Source organism: Canis lupus, chromosome 24, assembly GCF_048164855.1.
Source record: "Canis lupus baileyi chromosome 24, mCanLup2.hap1, whole genome shotgun sequence".
In the NCBI taxonomy this organism is placed as follows: Eukaryota; Metazoa; Chordata; class Mammalia; order Carnivora; family Canidae; genus Canis; species Canis lupus.
The window spans coordinates 9807707-9835102 of record NC_132861.1 but is presented as its reverse complement, the minus strand read 5'-3'; the positions used below and the strand labels follow the sequence as shown (position 1 = coordinate 9835102).

At 38.4% G+C, this 27396-nt stretch overlaps 1 protein-coding gene across 4 annotated transcripts in view; it reads left to right on the top strand.

The window, feature by feature from the left end:
* FRY (FRY microtubule binding protein) overlaps positions 1 to 27396 on the top strand; it is a 429394-nt gene that overhangs the window by 94261 nt on the left and 307737 nt on the right. For 2 of the 4 annotated variants that reach the window (XM_072795520.1, XM_072795518.1), the window contains exon 1: positions 321 to 640. In XM_072795520.1, the coding sequence (XP_072651621.1) occupies positions 436 to 640 (205 nt within the window). In that variant the 5' untranslated portion in view covers positions 321 to 435. Of the gene's footprint in view, positions 1 to 309; positions 641 to 27396 lie in introns of those variants that run through there. The other 2 variants (XM_072795524.1, XM_072795526.1) reach the window with 2 other exon arrangements.

Below are 27396 nucleotides of genomic sequence, written 5' to 3'. Positions count from 1 at the left end.
AATCTGTAAGAGTTTGAAAGCAGTAAGAAAAATAAGACTTGTGATCTGCATGGGTAGTTATTTTTAAGTAATAAGTCATGTTTACTTTATGGCATTGCACCAACAGAAATTCCACACAGCCACCTTCACACCACTTTTTATGACCATCTACAGGAGCATGCACTGGTGTGCCGACGTCTGCTCAAATTCCCCGCTCTTCTGCACCTAATGATTTTTGGATCTCTCCTCCCCTGTGCTATTAACTGTTGAAAGGAGGGGCTACTTAGTAATTCTACACCTGTTCACATCCACGCCTTCAACTTGCTAAGCTTCCCAAACAAGTGCAGGGTAAAACAAGAGAACATCTGAATCTGGGGCTGAGGCGGCAGGGACTGCTGCAGGCTTGGGGTTTGGCTTTTTGGATTTTTGTTAAGAGTCTCGAATGTATCTCCTACGATGGCAGTTGATGACAGCAATTTATATTCCAGAACGAAGAACAAACTAAATTCATCTCAAAATGATTATAAATCATCAAGACGGAGTAGTCTGCCACCTGAACTACTCATAGGAAATGACATTAGAGGAAGACTTCAAAGAAACTTGAAAAATTTGGAACCTATTCACCTGAGGCGCCCGAAAAAGAGACCGTCCATATTTCCAGGTAGGAATTGTTGAAGTTTATGCCTGCCAGTAGAAAAAAAAGACTGTATTTCATTTGTTATGATCAGATGTGTTATATTTAAAATTAACTTGGGACATTTGAGATCTTAAAGTAGCCAGATAAATATGTTTGAATGTAAAAAATAAAAGTGATTTCCTCAATCTGAAAGCACCCTCATCTTCTTCCTTTTCTTTCCTTTGTTTATTGTAACATCTTCAAGGATCTGTAGGTTGGCAGCTATTTTATTACTTGTCAGTTGCGGCCGGATCAAGGAACTGCTTTGCTTGCAATCTGGAAAAATTCCATGCTGCATTTCATTCTCTGGCGTATTTTCTTTATTTTGCAAGATTATTGGATTGTTGAGTGAGGCTGATGTTTGTGTGCACCAGAAATTAACACCATTAAATACTCAAATGCATGCTTCAAATTCCTGTCTTGCATCAGAGCCTAAAACCATTTGTAGTAAAGGGCTCAATTAAACAATGTGGATGGTGAACTGTAGTACTGCACAGAAGACCCATGGATTTCAGTCTTGATTAAGGGACTCTGATGTCTGCTTCAGGTGTCCATGCCTGGATATTACAGATGTGTAGACCAGATGAGATGCCTATCACAGTGACCCCTGACTGAGGTATCACTGGAGAGTGATCCCTGAGAATCATGTAGTCGACTGGATTTCAGTCCTATTTGCATTGGACTTTCCTGGAGAAACCAGTAGTGGCCTTTTTGTTGTGATTGATTTATTGGAGTCTTTACGGAGGATAGATTAGACCCAACTGCCAAGGACCAACCCTCTAATGATAGAAAACGAAAAAATAATTCAATCAGGTTTTACTTCATAAAAATGGATTTGACTTGCCGATCAGCTGAGTCATGATCCTGCTTGAAGAAATAGCTAGGAGATGATTTAGTATGGGGACTCAAGGCCACAAGTTGAAAATTACATTTCCTAAGGAAGCTCTTGTTTTCATGAATTTCGTCTTGGTTCAGCGATGGGGCTTTTCATCTTTTTTCTCTGCTGCAGAAAAAAGAGAAGCCCAGACTAGAATGGGTCAGAGGTGCAAGTTGTGAGTGTGTTGTAGTGCAAAGGGACAATGTGAAAGATGCTATAAGGAGGAGCACTGAAGTGTCTGATGTGTCTAGAAAAACAGCTACTTTCTGCCTGTTCTCTTTGATCTGAAAGCAACAAAGAACCGAGGCAGGCCTTATTATCCTGAAGCAGCATGGCAGAGAGCACTTTGTGTTGAGTTGGTTTGCTAGCACTTCTTCAGGAACATTCTCCCAGAGCTTTTCTTCATCTTCAGCTTTTTTTCTCTTTTCCTTTATTCTTTGATTTAACATCACCCACATCCATTTACGTTATGATGCACACTGCCTTCCTCTATTACCACCAGCCCAGCCCCATACTTCTTGAAGGCTTCTCCTTCTTTCCCAGGGCACCTCACCTCCTTTTGCCGTGATTCCCATGTGTCTTCTCTTTCTGTAAGGTCATCTCATTCTGGGCTGTCAGTTACAGCTGCAACTGTGGTAAGATCTCTTACCTTGGACCTCACACAAGTTATCCTTTCTGAGATCTCGAATTGTCATGATTCACAACAGAGTAGCGTTCTGAAAAGGGCACATAGGGGAGCTGAGTTCTAGTCTAGTCTGTGTCCCCAGTGGCTGTCTGTTCTCTGAGCCACCCCACTGACCCCGTGGCCTTCAGGTCAGTTCTTAGTTTCTGCCTCCATTTCCCTCCTAGGGGACCGTGGCAGGAGATGGGCTTCTCATCCTTCCAACTGACAGATGAAAGAGCTACCTAGGCCAAATTTTGGACAATATTGGCTACTTGATTTCTAAATTCCTCTTTAATCAAACCATGACTCCACTGTCATACAGGCTGTGCTAACTTCTTTTTGCAGTGGATAACTGTACATCCCACCAAAACTCCTAAGCATCTCTTGAAAACAGAAACATATAAGGATTGTGATAACTACTGCCATCTTCTACTGCTGTGCAGCCATAACGAGCAGATATGATGTATGTTGGGATCTGAGAGTCAGAGAAACTAAGATGCATCTCAGAATTAACCACTGGCAATACCAGGCCTCAGATCTGGGTATTTTGACTCCAGTGTTGAAGCTGTTTCTGCCCAATTACACTGCACTCTGTTGTCAACTGTTGTTGCCATTTGTCTGATGAGATTCAAGACTGGAATACATGTCAGCATTCCACTATGCATTTACTCTGACCCTTGTGAATGCACAGATGTATATACCCTCCATTTCTAGTCCCATGTGTTCAGCCCTGTGCTACAATGGTTGACTGATTGTTCAATTCATCCATTCATTCATGAAATATTTTTTTAGTTCTTACACTGTGTTAGGGATTGACCTTCAAGAATCTAACTATATATTACCCTTCTCTTCTGTGGCCCACTTCTCCTCTAAGGGCCATCTCACACTGCAGAGAGTCATCTACCCAAGATGCAAATCTGGTTGTTTCATTCCCTTCATTAGAATTCTTCAGTGGTTATCACTATTCTTAGGATAAAGTCCAAAGTCCTTAATATGAAGTATAAGAGACTGCATAATCTGGCCACAGCTTATCTCCTCAGTCTCTCTCTTGGCATACCTTCCTTTTGTATTTCAACCAACACAGCCAATTTCCGACCCCTGTGGCCCATCATGTTTCCTCTTCTAGAATACCCTATCTGCATAGTTTCACCTAATTCCCACCCTGGCTTTAGTTGTCAGTTTAACATGCCTTCTAGGAAGTTTTCCTGCTCTCCATCTGGTTGGTCCACTCTGTGTCCTGCTCCGTCTCATAACACCTGGACTTTTACCTAGCACAGCACTTATCACATCGTATTGTAATTGTCTGTTTACTTGTCTATATCTTCTACTAGCCAATGAGCCATGGGTCATATCAGTCTCAATCACCACTGTATCCTAGTACCTATCACAATGCCTGGCACATACTATGTGCTCAATAAATATTGATTCAGTTGATTCAAAATGCACTGAACTGAATTAGCTCTTGGCATACCTGGCTTTCTCTGTCTTCTTCCAGACTCTCTTCATGCCATTCTTCCTTACCCCCCACCCCTACTTCCCACTCACACAGTCTTATATTCCTATTATGCCCTTTGTTTCATTCTCCACCTGGGCTTCAAGGCCCATTTAAAATCTTCTATCTTCTGCAATCACCTGTTTTTCTTCCTCTGACCTCTTTGATTTCTCCTTTATGCTTACCATTTCCTTGCCCTCAGTACTGCATAATGCAGAAAAAAAATGAGTTTTTCCTGGCACTGTGTTCAGTTGTCTTAGGTTGGGAATGGATTCAGTGGTCACTTTGTCACTTAGTGGCAGCTGTTAAATTTTTGTTTGTATAAAAACTCTTTGAAAATAGGGACTGGGGGCACCTGGGTGGCTCATGGTTGAATGTATGCCTTTGGGGTCCTGGGATTGAGTCCTGCATCAGGCTACCTGCAGGGAGCCTGCTTCTCCCTCTGTCTGTGTCTCTGCCTCTGTCTGTGTCTCTCATGAGTAAATAAATTAAATATTTAAAAAAGAAAAATAAAATAGAGACTGTCTTCCATGCCCTTGCACGATCCACTTGTCCAGGAGAGGGAATTGCACATAATCGGTGGTCAGTCAACATCTGGTGGTTAATTAACTACTTCGCTATGAAACGGGGTCTGTCCTGTAGGGCCTAAGTCTAGCTCCAGGAAAGCACTAGTTGGCAGATAGAAACTATCCCAGAGGATGTTCTATATACTGACTTTCATCATTTTAAGAACTCCTGGTGAGGGAAAACTGCAGGTATCCCTTGTCTCAGTGTGTAATTCATTCAGTGAAACATGTATTAGGATTCTACAAAGGAACTATTCTAGATCTTGAGGAGAGAGCAGAAAATCCTGGTTTCTGGTCTAGGCAGATGTGAAAGAATTTTCCCAGCTGGGTGCCTTGCACATCACACCACTCAGTAAGTGCCTCTAGAATAAAGAGACTCAGAACACTGAATCTTTAAAAGGAAAGCCAATATATTTTAAGATCATATTTACACAAAAACATTCAATACTAACCACTTTTCTTCCCTTAAAGAAGCCTCAACAATAGAATGCTAGCTAGAGCTGAAGTTCTGCAGTTTCACTGGGTTCTCACCAGGCCCAGTGTCAGGAGTGAATGTCTCTAACAAGCCCCAGCCTGGGCTCCCCCTCCTCCTAAAAAAACTCTAGCAGCTCCATAGCACAGTGAAAGAAAGGGAAGAGAAAAAAGTGGTCCTAATATATACTATACCTATAAGCATGTCAGATTAAAATGAGCATCTGAGCCTGCTCCTGGAAGCCAGTGCAGCTCAGGTGCCAGGTATAATGGGCTGTTCACTCAGCACTCTTAAGCAAACAAGTTGGTCCATATAATCAGCTAGTTCTTAAAATATCTTACTGATTTTTACAATCATCTGTTCTGAAAAGCAAGCACTCATCTGCTTAGAGGAAACAGGCAGCTCAACGTACTTCCTTGTTGCTTAGAGGACAAGTATGCTGAGGACTGCTCTCAGCCAGAGGAGTAGGGAACTCTGGCCAGCACTCACAAGGCAGATACACCAGCTCATCTGGATTCTCGTTTTTAGCTCTACTCCACTGCAAAGGCATGTTTCCTTCAAATATCCACAATCTACAAAAAACGAAACAAAACAAAACAACAACAACTCCTCCAAAATCATATTCATTTTATAACTAAGTAGATTTTGAATATTTCTAAAGTAAAACTGCTTGCTGTGCATAGGTTTCTACTGGAAACACAGGTTAGCCATTAGAACAATGGCACCTAGATGTGCTCCAGCTTCACTTAGGGTGGCCAGAAGGAGATTGTGAGGATGGATAGTTTGATTCAGGTTCCCTACTTGTCACAGGCCTAGCAAAAGACCCTGTAATTAAGCATGCTTCCTCGGGCACCTGGGTGGCTCAGTTGGTTAAGCATCTGCCTTTGGCTTAGGTCATGATCCTGGGGTCCTGGGATAGAGCCCATATCCAGCTCCCTGCTCAGCAGGGAGTTTGCTTCTCTCTCCCTCTGGCCCTCCCGCCTGCTCATGCTCTCTCTCTCACTCTCTCAAATGAATAAAATCTTTAACAGCAACAAAAAGCATCCCTCCTCAAGTATTGTGTTCTCTGTTAGAGGTCTATCACTCTAAAACCCTGCTGAATAGTGCATTTGGTGACATTTCAGCAGGGCCTTCAGGGGAGGGGCCTCCTTAGATATTTGCTATAAAAAATTGCATCCTGGGATCATGTGCCATTGTCATCCACTGCGAATACGTTCAGTGGCTCCACTTGGTAATGATGGGAGCTATATTAATACACTCTGGTATTCCCCACAACACCCACCAGCAGGCTTTGCATATGGTAAGTGCATAAGAGGTGGTGAAATAGCCGGCTGTGAAAGACGTGTGAGAATAAAATGTGTCACGACCACTCTGTAAGCCACACCCCTTCTCATCTGGTCCTGTAACTTCCTCCAGCAGCTCCTTCCAGAGCTGGTTGTTTTCAGGGGCCAAAGCAAGAGTTTGAACTTCTATGTTAGCCAAAGAATTTCACATAGTAAATATCTGCCTCACTGCTGGGTTCAAGTCCTGATTCTCCCTCTTACTAAATGACTAGTCACTTGATCTCTCAGAACCTATATCCTTCTCTGAAATGTGAAACTCCAATGAGATAATGCATTACTATAAAATGATATTCAACTGCAATTGCTGGTGGGCTCTTATTCTTTAGTGGTAGTAAAGGTTTTGTTTTTCATAATTAGTGTTTTTCCTATTACTAGGTGAATAATAGGTACGATTGTAACACTTTTGCAAATCTTTTTTTTCTTTAAGATTTTATTTATTTATTCATGAGAGACAGAGAGAGACAGATGCAGAAACATAGGAAGAGAGAGGAAAAGCAGGCTCCATGCAGGGAGCCCGATATGGGACTCCATCCCGGAACTCCAGGATCATGCCCTGAGCTGAAGGCAGATGCTCAACCACTGAGCCACTCAGGCATCCCCCACTTTTGCAAATCTTTGTGGTTGGCAAGTTCTTCAAAGTTGTTGTTAATCAGACCCTCTGCTAAAGTAAATCCTAAATAGGTCTATACTAGTAGTAGAACTATTAATTTTAAATTTCTCATTAAAAGAGCAGGATATGGGAACTCTTCTTTGTGATTTCATGGATTTTCTCCCCATGAATCATTAAACTTGAGAGTTCTGTCCTGTAAAGCTTCTGAAAATTGTTTGGTATTAGAAACATCAATGTCTGTGTTTTATACACTTATGTGTAGCTTTGTGGTCTTGTGGTCTTTAATATGTTTTCCTAATTTTGCCTGTGTAAGGCCTTGCTTTTGGAAACTCAGACCCTAAGCTTTTTTTTTTTTTTTTAACTAAAACTTGGAATAAGAAGATAATTGGTTTGCACTTGTGATTTTAAAAAATTGAAATTCCATGTGAGATTGTAAGTGAATTCACTACTTGAAATTAATCTTTTTAAATATTAGTGTTTAGACTTCAAAACCTTTTGAATGTTAGCATTTAATGTTTTGACTTAAAGTATTTAACAATATTTATGGAATTTCTTATTAAAAACTACTGATGCAACAGAAACAGTCTGTTTACTTAAATAATCAAAGTTATTTATTGGATAAGTCTATTCAAAGGGATGAAGTTTTGTTCTTGTTTTGTTTTCTAAAAAGAAACAAACAAAAAGCTCTAATGAGATTACTAGTGGCAAAATAGTTACTTTTAAAGAAAACAAAAATGCTAAGGCTGTAATGTTTGTATACATGATTAATAAGCAAGGGGAAATATGTTTCACCTTTATGCAGGGACCGATAGTAAGCTCAGCATAAGCAGAAGGCATTAGATTTATACCTCCACTTCAGGCTTTTCTCCCTGTCATAAAAAAGAATTAAAAAAAAATACAGGTTTCTGAATTCAGAACTTACTATATAAATATATGGAAAAGTGGCTTAAACATTTCTATTCTATCTTTTTTTTTTCTTAAGATTTTATTTATTTATTCCTGAGAGACAGAGAGAGAGGCAGAGACATAGGCAGAGGGAGGAGAAGCAGGCTCAATGCAAGGAGCCTGATATGGGACTAGATCCTGGGACTCTGGGATCACGCCCTGAGCCAAAGGCAGATGCTCAACCACTGAGCCATCCAGGTGTCCCAACATTTCTATTCTAAAAGCAATTTCTCTCCATTTGTTGATCCATAGCAAATGTGTGACTACAGATTTAAGAGCCCATACACTTTTCCCTATCTTTAAATAATGCTATAAATATGTATTCACATTAAGACTAATTAAAAGATTACATATTTTTATATAGTTTGCTGTTTACTCAATATACTTCAGTGGTTATTTTTAAGCATTTTATCTGTCTGCATAAATAATGTACTTTCCACAATGATTTAGAATGAAAATGGTCTTGCAGGTAGTCAGTTACATGAGAAACCACCATACCCCCCGTTCTTTTGCTCCAAATACTTTGGGACTATCTAACTATCTTAAAGATCTTTCCCTTCAAAGTTTAGTTAAGATACCTCCAAGTTTATTTCAAGATCTAGAAAGATATAAACTTGGGAGAAGAGGGTAACAAAATGAGATAAAACAGGTATTTTCTTCTGGGATGCATGTACAAACTCTCATTCAAGACGGGCAGGGTATTTTTCAGTCACAATTTAAAAACCTTTCCATCCCAAGTGGGTTATGAGTTTAAGTTTTTCTGTGCTGAGGAGTTGATGTACCTCCAGATATCCTGGAAACATGAAAGGTACATCTAAATGAACCTCTGAACATCCCAGCATCCAGAGCCCAGAGCCATGAGGATGGTCATTAGATCAGACTCACTGATGATGCTTCTCTGCTATCAAATACCACACTTCTCTCCTCTGACCCTGACACTTGAGAAGACTAAAGTTAGCTTAATGGATAGTTAATGCTAGATGGCATATTTTAGGGTGATTATGGGCAAGAGAGATACCATTTCAAGAAACATTCCTTAGTTTTAAATACTGAAATAGGTACCAAGGGTAACTGGAAGATATACATGAGAAAGACTACAACATCTGTTCAACAAAAATCTAAACTCTCTTGCTAAGTGAGTATCTATTAGGTGCAAAACACTGTCCCAGGAATGGATGATGGTTAAGACATTGATATACAGTAATTTGTTCTCCAACTTAAGTGGAGTGCATTAATTTGGGCACTGAAGCTTCTCTGGCAACCAATATTGAGCCTCTCTGTTGCACCAGCTGATGGCCATACTGACACCATGTCATCTGGCACAGAAGCCCTAATTGATGGTGAAGCATCTCCCTACAGGAAAGTCCCAGGGGCACCTTAATTCTTCTTCTCCTCTTCCTCCTCCTCCTTAGAGTTTCTTTGCTTGGGCTTTGTTCCTTTTTGTAATTTGTGCCTCTTTTCTGAGCCCTCTAAAAAACAGGGTGGGAAATTTTCCTAAGGTGAATGTCTGTCCCTGGGGCTCAACTCAGCAAGAGGTCCAGTCCTTTGAGATATTCTGACTCCTATATAACTAAGGGAATATCAACATCAATTTAGGGCAGAGTGCAGTAGTCCAGAGTACCCATCTCCAAGTCCTAACCCCTGCTCAGAACCATAAGATAAAACACTAGGACTCTTTCTGCCACCTCCTGACCATTTATTAAAAGTGGTAACAGTGTGTTATGGACTGAAAGTTTGTGCCCATCCCCAAATTCATATATTGAAGCCATAATCCCCAGTTGATGGTATTTGGAGATGAAGCTTTGGGAGGCAGTTAGGCCATGAGAGTGAAGCCTCTTATGAACATTATTCGTGCCCTTATGAGAAGAGATGCAAGAGAGATGATCACTCTCAGCCATATGAGGACACAGCAAGAAGACAGCCATCTACAAACCAAGAAGAAGGCCCTCACCAGACATCAAATCAGCCAGCACCTTGATCTTAGACTTCCAAGTCTCCAGAACTTTGAGAAATAATGTTTGTTGTCTAAGCTACTTAGTCTATAGTAATTTGTTACAGCAGCCTAAACTGGCCAACTTCAAAGCTTGCTGGAGGCAGCCAATGGATGAATGAGAAACATTTAAGCCCTTAAAATAAAAAGCTTATTAAAAATACAAGTAATATTATAAAATACACAGAAACAATGAGTTAAAGTTAATATCATACATGATGCTTTTTGCTGCACAGAAATTACATTATTCAGAAAGAGGGTAAACTACACCTACTGTACTTATTTTCTTTCATTATGGAGTCACATGCATCTTCTCAAAAAATATTGCCAAATATAATTATTTTTAACAACGATGTCACACACTACTACATAAGTAGTTAAATAGGAGGCAATGCCTTTTTGGAAAATTGTAAACATCCCAAAGTTATGGCCTTGCATTTTGTCTTAATTTCTGCTAAATTAGGGCTTTTTTGTTTCAGATATACCCATACTGTTCAGTCAGTCCTTCTTTAACCAAAAGTAGAAGACTAAAATCTGTATGCTTAACCAAGCTTACCTAATATCTATAATGATAGAAGCCATTTTATTGGCAATAAATCAGCTTCCAATTCTTACACCAACACCCCCACACACATTAACATGGATGGGCAGGAAGAAAGGAAGTGGTCCGGGATGAAATTCTTCATAGACAGTGCAAAATGAAAAACACAAAATCTGTATCAAGAGGGTGATGGTAGCAGGTGTAGGGGATATAAAAGAAATCCACCAGGAATTTGTCTAACATGTTCAGGAGAGGGCACTTACAAAGAAAAATAAAAAGGCAAAAAGAAAATAATGTGACAACCATGTATACAGTCACCTCCCACAGCTGGGAGTAGGTGAAGTGGTTTTTATTTTGAAACTTTAACTGCTATGGACAGGGCAAGATGACTTACAGGTATAAAAGTGGGTTTGGTGTTGCCTTCGGGTTGTAGGGAAGCTCCCTAAATCTTAGCTAGATGGTTAAAAGGGAGAGTAGCAGGAGTGTCATCATTGTTTATTTGGTAAGTAATGGTTCCTTCTTTAGAAGGTTTTTTTTAAAGTTTCTAAACACTGAAAATAGTGATGAGTTAACACAGGATTGAATTAGGTGAGCTGAGCTAGGGAGAATGGAAGTTTACTGTTTAGTCCTTTCCCCAAAACAACTGCAAAGATTATAAGCCAATGACCCAACCACTGCTTCTACGGGATTTATGGGATCAGAAGGGGAGAAGGTGGAGGAGGAAGAGAGAGAAAGAAGCCCCCAAAGAGTTGATTGCCTTTTCCTTTTTGTTACTCTCCTCCTTGAAAGGCTCCCTACCTCAGTCTGTATATTATAGCTTCAAAAACAATATTAGGAACTAGCTTAATTGTATTTGGGCAGCAGAGGTACAAATTACTACTATATGAAATTTTGATGTTCAGATAAAGTCCAGCATTGCATGCTGCTTTCATTACATTTGAAAATACAATGTGTACTTCAATAAAAAAAAGAAAATACAGTGTGTAGGGATAGGTGAAAAATCTACTCAAAAATCCACCACATTCTTTTTTAGAAGCTATAGTGGAGTGGCATAGTTTTGGTTTTGCTTCTTTAGAGTGTGGTCATTTAAGATGAACAAACACTATAAAATAGATTAATATGTAAAACTTGTGCACAAAGTACAGATTAATCAGTTTACTGGAATTCTACCCTTAACCTAGAAGGTCCATAAACCCCTAATTTCTCATACTCTACAATTATCATCTTAAGGTACCATATTGCTAGATGATGCTCATTCCTGAATGAGTGATGTGCAACATCTATTTAAATGTGGCATAATAAGCTATTGCATATTTGAGGAATTAAAATAAGTTATAAAATTTCTGGACACCTGGGTGGCATCCAATTCTTTATTTCAGCTCAGGTCATGATCTCAGGGTGGTGAGATGGAGCCCCGTGTCAGGCTCCATGCTGGGTGTGGAGCTTAAGATTATCTCTCTCCCTCTCCCTCTGCCCACTCCTGTCTACCCCACACCCCAGCTTGAGTGTGTACACACTCTTTAAAAAAAGAAAAACAGTTATAAAATTTGAAAGGCAATGAATCTCATTCAAAGTTGCAACACTCCTCCAGTCAACTTTTAAGGTATATAATTCATTGAGAAACATATCTCACTTTAAAAATTTTTTTTATTTCATTATTGGGAAAATAGGGAGAAGTGTACTCCTTTTTAAGTCAGAGGAGTTCCTCAAGCCTGCATCTTGCCAACTCCAGGCATCAATGAGCTAGTTATCATTCTTATTTTAACCAGCGATAGGACCTCTTAAAAACCTATGATAGGGAATCCCTGGGTGGCTCAATGGTTTGGCACCTGCCATTGGCCCAGGGCGTGGTCCTGGAGTCCCGGGATCGAGTCCCACACTGGGCTCCCTGCATGGAGCCTGCTTCTCCCTCTGCCTGTGTCTCTGCTCTCTCTCTCCTCTGTGTCTTTCATGAATAAGTAAATAAATTCTTAAAAAAAAACTATGATATTTCCTCAAAAGTTTAATTCCCTCCTAATTATTGACCTACTGATACCTTTGAGTCCAGAGGATTTACTATTTTCTCAGAGCTCAGACCAAAAGTACTTGGTGGTTGTGCTGTTGAAGAATCTAGACAAGAAAATAGCTCATTTGGTAGTAAAAAAAAAATCAGAGAATCATGGAATTTTGGACCTGAAAGAAATCTTAGAATCTAATTTAATGCACTCATTTTACAGAGGAAGAAATAACAGACCTACACAGACAGCTTACATTGAGGGTCTCTTGCTTCCCAGTCTAATCTTCATGATATCACCACAGGAACCTAGATGAAGAAACTCTGGGGTCATTCTTTTATGAATAGAGAGAGTGAGGAGAAAGTGACACTCACAACTTTCCTTTCTGGAGGCGAGCAAATCATGCACGAACCTGTTTATTCAACTCCATACGTCCACCATTTTGTACACTGTGATGGCTTCTGGGGTGGGTGGACAGGCAAGGTTGGAAGTTCTAAAAAGTCCATGTCGCTCTCAGTTGGTAAGACTCAACTGGGGTGGGGGTGACTCTAATTTCGTGCATGGCATCATGATCTCAGCAGGTTTTATCTTTTATTCTGTCTTCCAGATGTTAAAAAACTATCTTTCTTTGACAAACACAATTGAGTGAGGAAATTTCAGTTTAAGGTAACTTTAGTTCAAGGAAGCACATAGGAAATGTGATTCTCCTGGGGCAGGGGGAACCTGGATCCTATATAAACATTTCCTTTTTGGGAGAGAGGATCAAGGAGTGTGTTCCTTTTGAAAGGGAAATGTCTCCTAAATTTCCATTGCCCTGATGAACTGAGATTTGCTACTATTCCTTTATGACACCGAGGAAACTGAGACATAATGGAATTTAGATTATTTATTCAGCACAAATGACTTTGATTTAATATTAGATGCTCCTGTTATTTTTAAGATTTTTTTATTTGCTCATTTTAGAGAGAGAGAATGAGAGAAAGCACTTGCACATGAGCAGCGGGGAGGGACAGGAGGAGAGGGAGAAGCAGACTCCCCGCTGAGCAGGGAGCCCAATGTGGGACTCAATCCCAGGACCCTGAGATCATGATCTGAGCCAAAGGCAGATACTTAACCGACTGAGCCACCCATGCACCTGCCCCTTATCTTAAAAAGCTTTTTCAGCCACCCCTGTCACATGAGACTTTTTTTCAATTCCTACTCTTGGTATTCTTCAACCTCTAGTCATCTTAATGGCTTTTTTCTCCTTTTTTTCTCCCCTCTATCCTTTCAAATTCCTTTCTACCACCATATCCCCAGAATTTTATTCTCTTTTTCTGTTAAACAGAGCAATTCTGATCTTTCCAGCTCTTACTCCTAAACTCTTCTTCAGGCCTATCTTTGCATATCCAAAACCAATCAAGATACTCATCAAAATCCAAGGGTCTTTTGAAACTATTTCCTTTGAGCCTGTGGTCTGCCCAGGAGTACATGAGAATGGTCTACAAATCTTATTTAAATTTAGATGCTGGTTCATCAGTTTGGGATTGGCTTAGGGACACTTCTTTTAATAGCCATGAATTGATTCTGATGGACCTTCAGCTCATTCTTTGAGAAAATCTGTAGTCTAATAAGATTCATTTTCTATAGGAGACAGTTGGAGTCTAGATAGCAGGAGTTTTATAGGGACAACTTTTATTCTGAAAAAAAAAAAAAGTCCTGGAAAAACCCCACTGTGATTAAACATCTCCCCATCATTCTATTGCTCAGCCTATCCTATGGTATAAACCAAAGATCACTCTTGTTAGAAGCTCTGTCAGTTAAAACTTTGGTAGACTCATTAGCGGGGGATAAGACTCATATTTCCTATCTCAAGAGGATTTCTCTTGTCAGAAACATGTTTGTATTCACTTGAACAGGCTCAGTGACCCATGTGTAGCTAAGTCACATAGAGGACAAAGCTTGCTCTGGGACAACTCAGGGGACTTTGCTGACCATCTTCCAGTGGCATTTTATAGAAGACAATCTTAAAGGATCGGGAAGGAAGACCACTTGGGGTTTGAAGTTCCACACTATTTTATATTTTTAATACCCAGAGTAGTTTGCAGTAAGTTCATATTCACTTAGGCAGCATTATTCACAAAGGGTACCTTTGTTTTCAACTCAGTTTACGTTATAGCTGTGTCCCTTTTAAAAGACAATTTATTTTATTTTTTTAATAATAAATTTATTTTTTATTGGTGTTCAATTTACCAACATACAGAATAACACCCAGTGCTCATCCCGTCAAGTGCCCCCATCAGTGCCTGTCACCCATTCACCCCCACCCCCCGCCCTCCTCCCCTTCCATCACCCATAGTTCGTTTCCCAGAGTTAGGAGTCTTTATGTTCTGTCTCCCTTTCTGATATTTCCCACACATTTCTTCTCCCTTCCCTTATATTCCCTTTCACTATTATTTATATTCCCCAAATGAATGAGAACATACACTGTTTGTCCTTCTCCGATTGACTTACTTCACTCAGCATAATACCCTCCAGTTCCATCCACGTTGAAGCAAATGGTGGGTATTTGTCATTTCTAATGGCTGAGGAATATTCCATTGTGTACATAGACCACATCTTCTTTATCCATTCATCTTTCGATGGACACCGGGGCTCCTTCCACAGTTTGGCTATTGTGGACATTGCTGCTAGAAACATCGGGGTGCAGGTGTCCCGGGGTTTCATTGCATCTGTATCTTTGGGGTAAATCCCCAACAGTGCAATTGCTGGGTCGTAGGGCAGGTCTATTTTTAACCCTTTGAGGAACCTCCACACAGTTTTCCAGAGTGGCTGCACCAGTTCACATTCCCACCAACAGTGCAAGAGGGTTCCCTTTTCTCCGCATCCTCTCCAACATTTGTGGTTTCCTGCCTTGTTAATTTTCCCCATTCTCACTGGTGTGAGGTGGTATCTCACTGTGGTTTTGATTTGTATTTCCCTGATGGCAAGTGATGAAGAGCATTTTCTCATGTGCTTGTTGGCCATATCTGTGTCTTCCTCTGTGAGATTTCTGTTCATGTCTTTTGCCCATTTCATGATTGGATTGTTTTTTTGGTGTTGAGTTGAATAAGTTCTTTATAGATCTTGGAAACTAGCCCTTTATCTGATATGTCATTTGCAAATATATTCTCCCATTCTGAAGGTTGTCTTTTAGTTTTGTTGACTGTATCCTTTGCTGTGCAAAAGCTTCTTATCTTGATGAAGTCCCAATAGTTCATTTTTGCTTTTGTTTCTAAAAGACAATTTAAATACAAGTCAGAAACTGAGCCGAGAGTCATGTAAATTGTGTTATGAATTAATAAATACTCTTATAATGCATTTTAAATAATTTTTTACAAAAAAATGTGGTACACACTTCTTAGAAAGATATCAACTCTATTGTGTAAAGAAATATATATGTATCTAATTATTCTAATGAATTTTCTGTCTTTTTCCAAGCTTCTATCATTTTTTACCTTTATTTTTAGCTCTTTGAATAGAAGAGCTAAATTTTCAATTTTTTTATTGCCCTGAAACATTTACCCAATGATTTTGCCCATAGTAGGTGCTCAGGAAAATGCTTATGTCCCACTCAGAACTGTGCCATACTTTCCCCTCCTCCATTGGCAGTATGTGAACTTAGGTAAGTAATTTAGCCACCTCTGTTCCCTAAAACATTCCCTGTAAAATGGGATAAAAATAGGAGCCACTGTTAAGAATCTCCACTCTTTTAGGACCCATAAAATAGGCCATCTCTCGTGAACCCCCTGCTCTCAGGATTGAGTATACACTCTGGAGCGTGGCCCAGGAGCCCTCCTACTCCAGCCTCTGCTCAGATGGAAGGCTTCATGCCTCCCCCTGCCCTTCCACATGCTGCTCCAGCCCCACTGGCTACTGGCTGCTCTTCGGCCCTGCTGGCCTTTCACTGGTGCAGGTCTACACATAGCCCTCCTCCTCTTCTCTCTGTCATATTCTATTTCAGGGCTGAGCTGAAACGTCACCTTATCACTCAAGCTGTCCCTTACAATCCCACCCCCAGATCATTTAGTTGTCTCCCCTCTTGTCCCCTGGATTTTGCACCTTGTGTATTACAGTATTCCATTCTGTATGTGTCTGTTCTTATCACCACCCTATCTGCCCAGGCTCCAAGCCTTTTGAAGGTGGAAACTATGTTACCCATGAATGAATGAATGAATGAATGAATGTTTTGCCTGGTTTGTCTAAGCTATCAATAACAAGGGCAGAGCTGAATGATTTCCTAAGAAGTAATAGTCTATTTTTGTATTCCTTCCCTCTTGAAAGTGGTTTCCTGTCTCTAAATCTCTTATCACCTGGACTCCTGTTATTTTACTCTTGCCTTGATATATCCCAGTTTGACAAGAATTTTTGCTTATATTATCAGCTACTTTAAATCCTTCATGGATTTAATTAAGTGATGAGTGTAATACAATAACCTCTGAGCAATATCTGAGGTTTTCTTCCAAGGAAATTAATTAATTAATTAATTAATTAATTAATTAAAAAATAGTTTTCCTTCAAGGGCAGCCTAATTTTGCCACTTCTCTTTCCCCACTTACTGTATCCTGGGTAAAGCCGACATCAGCTCTTCATGTATCCATCCAGTTGCCTAGTGGTTCTGAATCATGATTCTTTATTAATTTGTTTTGTTTCGGCATACATAATTGGCTACAATTACTTGACAGTTTCCCCTTGACTAATATAGATCTACAAACTCAAAACTGTCATGCCCTTCACTTTGGTATCATTCCTTATGCTGCAATAGCAGGGAACATAATGGTGTTTTGTGCAAACAATACAGAAGAGAGAAGTAGAAAGAAAAGACACTCAGCAAAAGGAGATCATTATAAACTTGTCAGAAAATAAAAGTGAATTTCCTAAAATTATCAGTATAGGAACAAGTATATGCAACTTTTGCCTTAATAATTGGGTATAAAGTCTTATTCCTAAGAAAGCTGGCTGAAATGATGGTTCTTTGATGTATAGAATGAATTGTTTACCTGATGAAGCAACAGAACACACATCTCAGGAATAACCAGCTTTACAACTGACAGTAGACTCCTTAGGGCAAAGACTTTATGTGTTTGGCACAATTACACTTATTGTACACCAGTGCTATATAAATATTTAATAGCAGTTCCTCCCACACCTATTCCTGGCAGGTCCAGCCTTCCTGACTTGTCATGTCCATAATCAAATATGTATTTCCACATTAATCATGTGAGGTGTGGTGCCACTTTTAGGCTGGTTTCTCTGGGATGGTGCCACCATCTCTAGGCTTGGAGTGTGCACTAGATGACTAGGATATACATAATTAACTATGAATATCAAACACTACTCTCTTTTCCCCTTGCTTTAAAAAAATCTCTTCATTTTTAGAGATTAGTGACTTACAAAGTGAGCTAGATTTTCTCCTAAAGGTAAAGCAGCCACCGTTTTTGAGCTTGCATTAAGACCTGGGCTTCATCATCCAGGCTGTATAACTAACTATAACTATAACTTGACTTTGGGCAGCTCACTTTGCCTCTCGGTGGGCGGGGGGAGGTCAGTCAGCTTGCTTGTCTGAAAGAGATACTCATGGGCTATTCACAAATGTTATTTCTGGTTTCAAAGTTCTACAGTACTGCCTATTTCCAGATGTAGTATTTGTGCATGTTTAAAACAAATAGGTTCACTTGTAAGTTTACCTTTCTACTGAATTTGAAAAAGGTGCTATCCCTTACTTGATCTGTTGTCTGGTTTTTTTTTTTTTCTTTAAGACAAATTTACCTAATATTAATTACACAGAAGGGAGTCAGATTTAAATAGATTTTAAAAGAGTAACAAAATTTAAAGTAATCAGAAAAAAACAAAATCTACTGGCTCTGGGCAACAAAGGTCTACTAATTGTGTGATGGTGTGAATTCTGTCCCTTGGTTTCTTTATCAGTAAATTTGGAATCTTGTCTTTCTGTTTACCAAAAAACAAAAAAGGAGGTGAAGACAATTACGGTCCATTGCAGTTAATAGTACTTTCCATTGGAAGCTTTCCATGTAAAGACTTCCAGTTTCCTGACCACGGGAGAGCCTTCATCTTTGTTCACACTTTCTCTTTCAACTGTTCTCTTGACTTTTGCCCACATTTTCTCATGTCTGGAGCTACTATCTTTGTTCATGCAAAATGTTGTTATTGTTGCAACAACCTAATCAGCCCACAGAACTAATCTATTGTTTCCATTAACAGCTTCTTCCAAAGACCCAAGTTTATCTGCCAAAAGTGCAGTTGTTAAGGCTCCATAAAAATGCTGTGCAAACCCTTTTACTCACCTAGTCTTCCTCTCCTATCTGGGAATTCCCAGTCTGCAGAAGTTTTGTTTGTGTACACTCAGGTTTCCATAGGCGACTCAGGTAAACTGGAAAATTCTTTGGCCCGGGTCAAGATCAAGATCATTTCTACCTGTAGTCACTTTTACTTTCATGAAGTTTAAATAATGGTTCAGGGAAGTGAACCCCAATTAGGTTTTTACCTCAGGAACATGGTGAACTCTGGTTCAACTAAATCTTCACAGTTAGATAACCTTCAGCACCTAACTGTAACTTTTGTGCTTCCCATTGCAATGGTTTACACCAATGTTAGTTTCACATTTAAATTACTATTATTATATATTATTGTGTGAATACACCCAGAAGCATTGGCACTGTTTTTAAGTTCAATATGTCTCATTTATCTTTCTGAATGCCTTTAAAAATGTATACTTCCCCCAAATACTACTTTTGGTCTTTCTCTCATTGACTAGGATTACCTTGCCTAGTTCGATTTTCATTCATATATTAGTAGATCTCATTATATTTATTGTTATGATTATTTTTCTGCATTGATTCTTCCCCCTAATGGCTGTTATTCATAGAAAACTCATACACAGGATCATTCATTCATTCTCTCACTCACTCATTCATTCTGTAAATGCTATTTGAGTTTCTACTACTTGGCAGGCAGTGGACTATTATTACTTGCTCAGAAGTATTGAAGTTTCCTGATACTATTATAGAGCTGTCTATTCCTCCCTTCAATTCTATCAATATTTGCTTCATATTTTTAGGAGCTCTAATGTTTGGTACATATATTATTGTTCTATCTTTTTGGTGAATTAAGATTCTTAACATTATATAATGTCCTTCTTTGTCTCTTATAAAAGTTTTTGACTCAAAATTTATTTTGTCTATTAGTATGTCACCCCTACTCTCTTTTAGTTATTATTGAATGGAATATATTTTTCCATCCTTTCACTTTCACCTAAATTATATCCTTAGATCCTTAGATCCAAAGTTTCTCATAGACAGTGTATAGTTGGATCCTGTTTTTTAAATCTGTTACACCAATCTATGTCTTTTGAGTGAAAAGTTCAATCCATTTACATTTAAAGCAGTTACTTATAGGTAAGGGCTTACTATTGCCTGTTATTTTCTTATTTTTTTTTCTGTAGGTCTTATGGCTTTTTGTTCTCATTTCCTTCCTTACTGTCTTCATTTGTGTTTAGTTGATTTTTTTTTGGCAGTGGCCAGTATATATCCTATGGATATTTTCTTTGTGGTCACCATGGAGATTACATAAACTATCCTAACATTTTAGCAACATATCTGAAACTGATAATAACTTCAGTTGTATATAGAAACTCTACTTATTTGCATCTCTGCCCCACCCCTCAGTTTACATTATTAATGTCACAGATTATATTTTTATTTATTGTGTACCCATTAACATGGATTTTTATTCTTTATGCTTTGTCTTTTAAATCCTGTAAAAGAGAGAACAGTGGAATTACAAACCAAAACTACAGTAATTCATATTTTTACATTTGTCCATATATTGATCTTTACCAGAAAATTTACATATTCATATTGTTTCAAGTTACTGTCAAGTGTCCTTTTGTTTCAACTTTAAGGACTCCATTAGTATTTCTCATAGGCCAGGGCTAGTGTTAACTCTCTCAACTTTTTTTAAATCCAGGAATATCTTAATTTCTCTATCAATTTTGAAGAATAGTTAGTCAGATTAGCATTCTCAGTTGACAGTTTTTCCTTTCAGTCCTTTAAATATATCATCCCATTGTCTTCTAGCCTGCACAATTTCTGTTGACAAATACACTAAGAATCTTATTGAAGATCCCTTGTACATGACAAGTCACTTTTATCTTGCTGCTTTCAAAATTCTCTCTTTGTCTTTGACTTTCTGCAGTTTGATTATAATGTGTCTTAGCGTGGATCTCTTTGTGTTTATCCTGCTTAGAGTTTGTTAAGATTCTTGTATGTGTGTATCTGTGGCCTTCCTCAAAGTTGGGATATTTTTACCATTGTTTCTTCAAATCAATTTTCTGTCCCTTTCTCCTTCTCTTCTGCTTCTGGGACTCTCAAACGCATATATTGATGTTTTTGATAGTATCTCAAAAATCCCTTCACTTTTCTTTATTCTTGTTTCTTTTTGTTTCTCAGACTTAATAATTTCAAATGACCCATCTTAAAGTTTTCTGCTCTTTTTTCTGCCTGTTTAAATCTGTTCTTGAACCCCTTCTAGTGAATTTTTCAATTCAGTTATTGTTTTATTCAACTTTTTAATTTTAGTTTGGTTCTTTTTTATGATTTTGATCTCTTTGTTGATAATCTCATTTTATTCATGAATTGTTTTCTCGGATTTGTTTAGTTGTCTGGCTGTATTGTCCTTTATTTTATTGAGCATACTTACAAAAAACATTTAAAAATCTTTGTTAGGTCCAAAGTTTGTATTTCCTTGGAGTCAGTTTCTGAAGATTTATTTTGTTCCTTTGAATAGGCCATGTTTACCTTTTTCCTTGTGTGTCTTGTGATCTTTTGTTGACAATTAGGCATTTTAAGAACCCATCTTCTCACCAATTGCAGTAAACTGCCTCTGTACAGAGTAAGACACTGGTTAGCCTGACATAAAGGCTCAAGGCCTCTCAGCATTTTTCTGGAGATATATCTTCCCTAGGCCTGTGCATGTACTTTTTCTTCTCCAACTCACTTGTAATGTACAACTGCTTTTAAATCTCTTAATTTTTCCTTGAGTTTTATCCCTACTCCTTCTCAGGACCTTAGATATCCTATTGCATTCCTCCACCTGAAACCTCTTGCCCCCAGGTGTCCAGGGATCTGCAGTCCCTTGAAGCTCTAACAGGGCATTTTGCCACCCCAGCTTCAGCAGCCTCCAACCTGATAATCAAAATATGCCCCCATTCCTATCATTCTCTGAGTTAGACCAGACAGAAACCAGTCCCTCCAACAACCCAGAATGTTGCAAGCAAGTTCCACTCTTTCCTTCTGTCCTGAGGGAGGGACCGGGAATTGGGTGGCATCCTCCTGACCACGTCATGCTGTACCAGGGAGGGCAAGGGCAAGCAAAAATGACACGAAATCTCCTATTGTTTTGAGTGTGACCTTTTCTTGGCTAGGCATTCACTTGGTTGCTACAGCTTCTTAATTAGTTTCTAGAGTTCCCACAATGCTACTTTGATCCATATATTGTTGTTCATTTGGTACTTTCCGTGGGAGAACACGGCTTGGAGCTTCCTAGTCTGTCATTTTACAGTCTGACATCACCCTTGCTCATAAGTAACTCATAATCCAGACACAAAATATGAATGATAAATTTTTGTAGCTTAGAAAAAATAACTCTTAAGATTACATGTCCTTGTATAAAAGAAAATAAACTTCAGAACCAGAGAAACCATTAGAAACCTGTGTACTAGACTAGGTGAGAAATGGTAAGAGCCTGAACTAAAACAGGTGTACATTCAAGATCTATTTAGGAGATGTGTCTCTAAGACTCAGTAGCCTCCTGGAAGTACTGGCCAAGGATGGGGGAGACATGGAATAAAAAATAGACTAGTAGATTCCAGTAACTGTGATTTTGGCTTAGTTTCTTAGCCATTCTGAATTTCATTTCCTCATCTATAAATAGAGTGGTTCTGAAGTTTAAAAGAGATAACACATGTCAGTGCCTAATATATAGTAGGCAACTACTAAGTATTTCTTTTTTCTCATTCTCCATCTCTACCCAGTATTAGTAGATTATGCAGCTTAATTATAAATGGTGATACTACCAACTGAATAGGAAAAGTGTAAGCCAATCTTTTAAATCTCTGTGTCTGTTGTAGTTGTTGTTTTTAACTCTTAAGCAATAATATATATTAGGCAAGTTCTATATAAGGAAGAGTTTGCATTTATATTTATCTTCATCAAACAAGCTGTCCTAAGTTTCCTAAAATTAATATCTGATTATCAGAATATTCCCCTAAAATGAAGCAGAAAGCAAGATCACTTTAGCACGCTGGTTGTTTCCAGGTTATTCCATATATTTGGAGCAAAGCAGTAAAAATAATTTGTCTCCTGCATCTTTAGCTGATGCTTTGTTACCAACTCTGAGGCTTTTAAAAAATCCTAATGAGAATTTTCTCCAAATGATTCTAATTTGACAGATTTACAGCCATGCAGATATATGTGTACATTCATGATGACAATTTGAATATTATGTTTAGAGATTATGAAAGGAAAAAAAATCAGCTTACTCTCTCTCTTCCTTAAGGTTCTGACCTTTTTATAAAATTGTTTCTATAAGCCAAGATCCAAATGGCTATCAATACTAGAAAATGTAGGTTTTCATGCAACTACTATTCATATAGATTATATATCTAGCTTAGCAAGTCATAATGTAGTGGCTTATAATGGATGGTAAAGAATAATTTTAATGCCTATTCTTGAGATATTTTAGAATCAAGTTGATGTGTCTACCCCCTGATACATAACAATGTAGTTATGATTTATGCATCAAATATAAAAGATGGTATTTATGTGTCCAGATATTCCATTCTGATGGGAGAAAACTCTATTGGCTTATAAAACATGAAAGCTGAGAAGTTGGGAAAATCCAGGCATCTAGCTAGGGAGTGATGTAAGCAGTTAGTACAATGTACCCCTGGGTTCTTTTCTACAAGTCATAGACTTTCCCATACCACCAAGAAATGGAATTTTCCAGTCCCGGATTTGATTAATTATATTGTATGTTTTGAATTATTTTCAAGAAAAACTAAAGTTATAAAAATATTAAATAGCAGCATCTAATTCTTTTCTCTTCATCTTGTTGCTGTGGTACGTTGCTGCACGTGATCTCTTATCTAGTAAAGTAGCCAAATATGTTAGCAAAATGTTACTTTCACAGAGAAAGAAAGAATCACATTTTTTCTTATATTGAAAATGATGAGGGGTGCCTGGGTGGCTCAGTTGGTTGAGCATTGGACTCTTGATTTTGGCTCAGATCATGATCTCAGGGTTGTGTAGTAGAGCCCCACATTGAGCTCCAAGCTGGGTGCAGAGTCTGCTTGTCCCTCTCCCTCTGCTCCTCCCCCTGCTTACAATCATGCTCACGTGTGCACACTTTCTCTCTCAAATGGGTATCTCTCTCATGTGGATAAATAAGTAAAATATTTTTTTAAAAAGACAATTATGAAACACTGACGGATTTATTATAATTCATTGTAACACACAGAGATGTGTTTTTGTTTAGCAAAGTCCTGATGGCTGGAAAGACAATTGTTCCGGACATGTCTTTTTATATTTTAACATGTTACACTGTGTTATTCAGAGACTTTATTCAAGTACATCGTAGGGCTACATTTCTCAGAGATTACACATGGACATGCACAGACACAGATAGTAGTTTTGTCTCATAAAGCCTTATCACTTGAAACTCATGGCTCAGATGATAAGGTTGCCCCATGGAGTCCTGATGTAATTGAGGCAGGTGCCCATCAAGGTAACTGCTGGCTTCCCAGACTCATTCCTATAAGCCAGGTATACTGAATTCCAAGCAGTTACTGAAACCTGCACACTGCTTTCTTTACCAACTACACCTCCTACGCCATTCATGCACCTTCCCTCACCTCCATGCTGTCCCCACTTGCTGAAAGAGACTTCATCCTTCCCTGCTCTATCAATGCCTTGTTTGTCCTATAATTTTCAGCCCCTTTCAAAACTCAGTAAACATTAAACACTTCTGGAAAGCTGCATTCACATTCATGCTGAGTCGGGTCCCTTTCTAAGTACTCTTTAGAGCCCTTTGCAAACCTTGGTTATGATGTTCTAGTCATTTCTCTCACCCATTAGATAATGAGTTTCTTGAGGATAAAAACCACCTAATTTATTTATTTTTATTAAAAATACCTATAAAAATAAATAAAAATACCTATAATACTCCCTGGCACTAGGCAGGACTCAGCAAATGTGTGTTTAATGAGCGAAGTGGACAAGTGAATGAATGATTCCAACCTGGTCTGTAAATGGAATATTGACATAGGTGATGGGGATTAAAGACTGGGTTTATCATGATGAGCCCTGAGTACTGTATAGGATTGTTGGATCACTATTTGTACACCTGAAACTATTATAACACTGTAAGTTAACCATACTGGAATTAAAATTAAAAACTTTAAAAAATTAAAATATTAAAAAAAGAGAAGCCTTGCCCATAAGATTGTAGTGGCATGGAGCAATATAGTAATAAAAATACTACTGTTAGAAAAAAAAGTGTGATGTGGGGAATTTGCTAAAGAAACCTATATTCAGCATTACCATTGCTCAAAATATCATCTGCAAGAGAGAAGTTCTGATGTTAAAGGATGGAACATGGGAAGGTTGTGATAGAGTCCATGATTTCTAGAGAAAGACAAAACTGTTGTGATTATTTAAGGTGGGGAGTGTTTGGGATACCTTTATGAATGACAAATGCAGTATTTTCTTGGAAAAAAAATCTCTTCTCTGGCTTATGCTTGTGTGGTATACCTAGAAGGGCAATCTTTAGTTGCCCAGAATAAAAACTAATCATCTTCAAAAAAATGGAATATTGACACAAGGATCATAGCTAACTCTTACCAAGTTCCTTCCATGTGCCAGGCATAGCTTTGGTCTTTTTTGAAGCATTTGCTCATCTAATCATCTTAAAGACTCTGTGATAGAGATATCTTTATTTTCTCCATTCTATATATGAGGAATTGAGACACTGAGAGTTTGAATAATAAGATCATACCATGCACACAGATTCAACCTTGGATTTGTTGAGCCCTTTACACTCAGTCTATACTTGAAGTTATATGGCTACTAATCATAAAAATGTGTCACAATTGTCCATGCTAAAAGAATAGCTACAAGCCTTTCTTTTACTATGTTATTTGTACTAATAGAAAAAAGAAAAACAAATCACCTAAAATCCTCAACACAAATCTGTGAATATTTTCAATTTTTTTCATTAAGAAAATGTTTTTAAGTCCTATATATATATAATTGTTATCTTAACACTATATTGTATTTATATTTATGTTACTACCTTGTCTTTATAACCATAATGGTTAATGGTGTGATGATAGTATTCTAGGTGAGTTGATATCCTTAACCAATTACCTACTCTTGGACATTTGTTTCTCTCTAACAATACTGTGGTGAAAATATCTGTATATATTGGGGATTTCCTTTGACTTTTCCTGAGCTTTTCAGAAAGAGAAATTCAGCACAAAAGCCACACCAGTTATTTAACAGCAAAATAATCAAGGGGCTCAGGCATTCAGCACTATTTCTATGGTTTCTAGAGGCCATGGACATCGGAGAAAAGACTAGCTATGACAGGGTTCTTGTCCTGATCCTCATTAACTGGGTAATCTGCCCTATGGGGGAAATGCCCCATATCCAACAACTCAGACAGAGGACAGTCAGAGGAAGAACCCCTAGTCCATACCACTTTAGAATACAAAATACAATCTGGTGAAATTTGGCATCTCTTATGGCTACACAAGAAGGTCAGGGGGAAATTGTCAAGACAGGGCCATGTACATCATGTGAGGTCTGTGAAAGGAGGAAGTAGCCCTAAACTAAAATTTTCCTGAATTCTTTAATGGTCCTCAGGGAAATTTAATGCTGAAAAATCTTAGGAATTTAAAAAACAAGCAAACAAAAAGTGCCAGCTGGTGTCACTGATGTCTGCTTTCTGGCACAGGTAACTACAGAGCCATTGAACATCTATCTAGATTCTTGAGACTGGTCAGAGAGGAGACTGTTGCTTATGTGATGATAAGGATCATTTCTATTATTGTAGTTTATGTGCAAGCACTTAGCATATTACTTGACACATAATAGGTGCTGAATTTGTGAAGTCATAGTGGAATAGAGAGCATATGTGCTTTGAAATCAGAAAGATTTGGGTTTGTGGGGTGCCTGGGCAGCTCATTCGGTTGAGCGTCTGACTCTTGGTTTTGGCTCAGGGCATGATCTCAGGGTCATGAGACTGAGCCCTGCATTAGGTTCCATGCTTAATAGAGAGTCTTCTTTAGATTCTCTCTCTCCCTCTGCCCCACCTTCCCCCTCTCCAAAATAAATAAATCTTTTTTAAAAAAAGAAAGAAAGAAAGATTTGGGTTTGAAACTTGTATCTATCACTTACTGCCTGTCTGGCCTTGGATAAGTGACTTCACCTCTCAGAGCTTTAGAACCATCATGGAAAACAAGGACAATCTGATTTACCTTGCCTGGTGATTTGTACATTGTTTGGATGTGTAATGATTAGTAGGAGGTCATCACATGGGAAAATCCAAAGATTGCCTATGGCAGAACAATGTCTTGGGTAAGAGAAAGTAAATAGGTAAGAGGAAGGGAGAGAAGTGTTCAGGAATATAACTTTATCCCAAAGTGAGAGAACTGAAGGAAAAATACAAATAAAGTATGTCAGGAATTCACCAGAAATATAATAGAAAGTGAAAGAACCAGCATTTCTAATCCTTATAAAACTGACTAGGTATTTCCCACTTGTTGGATCTTAATCCCTGGTATGGGTAATCTCATTTTTTAAAAATTTGGCTTCTTTTTTACTTCTAGGTATGTTATAACTTAAATAAGAGACAGATTTTATAACATTGAGACACTGAAGTATTGTCTTTAATAGATCCTGCCCCTTTTTAGAACATCATAAAATTTATTTTGGAACTCTCATTTGGTCTGCAAAGTGCTTCCTAGAAATTTCCTTAGAAGATTAAGTTGACGTAAAATAGAAAGTACAATTTGATAGGAATTTTAGAATCCTATTTATTTTTAGGGATAGTATATCTCATTTAGACGTGGTGTGTGTGTGTGTGTGTGTGTGGGTGGGTGGGTGGGTGGGTCGGTGGGTGTACTTTGGTCAAATAATGTTACATAGTGCAG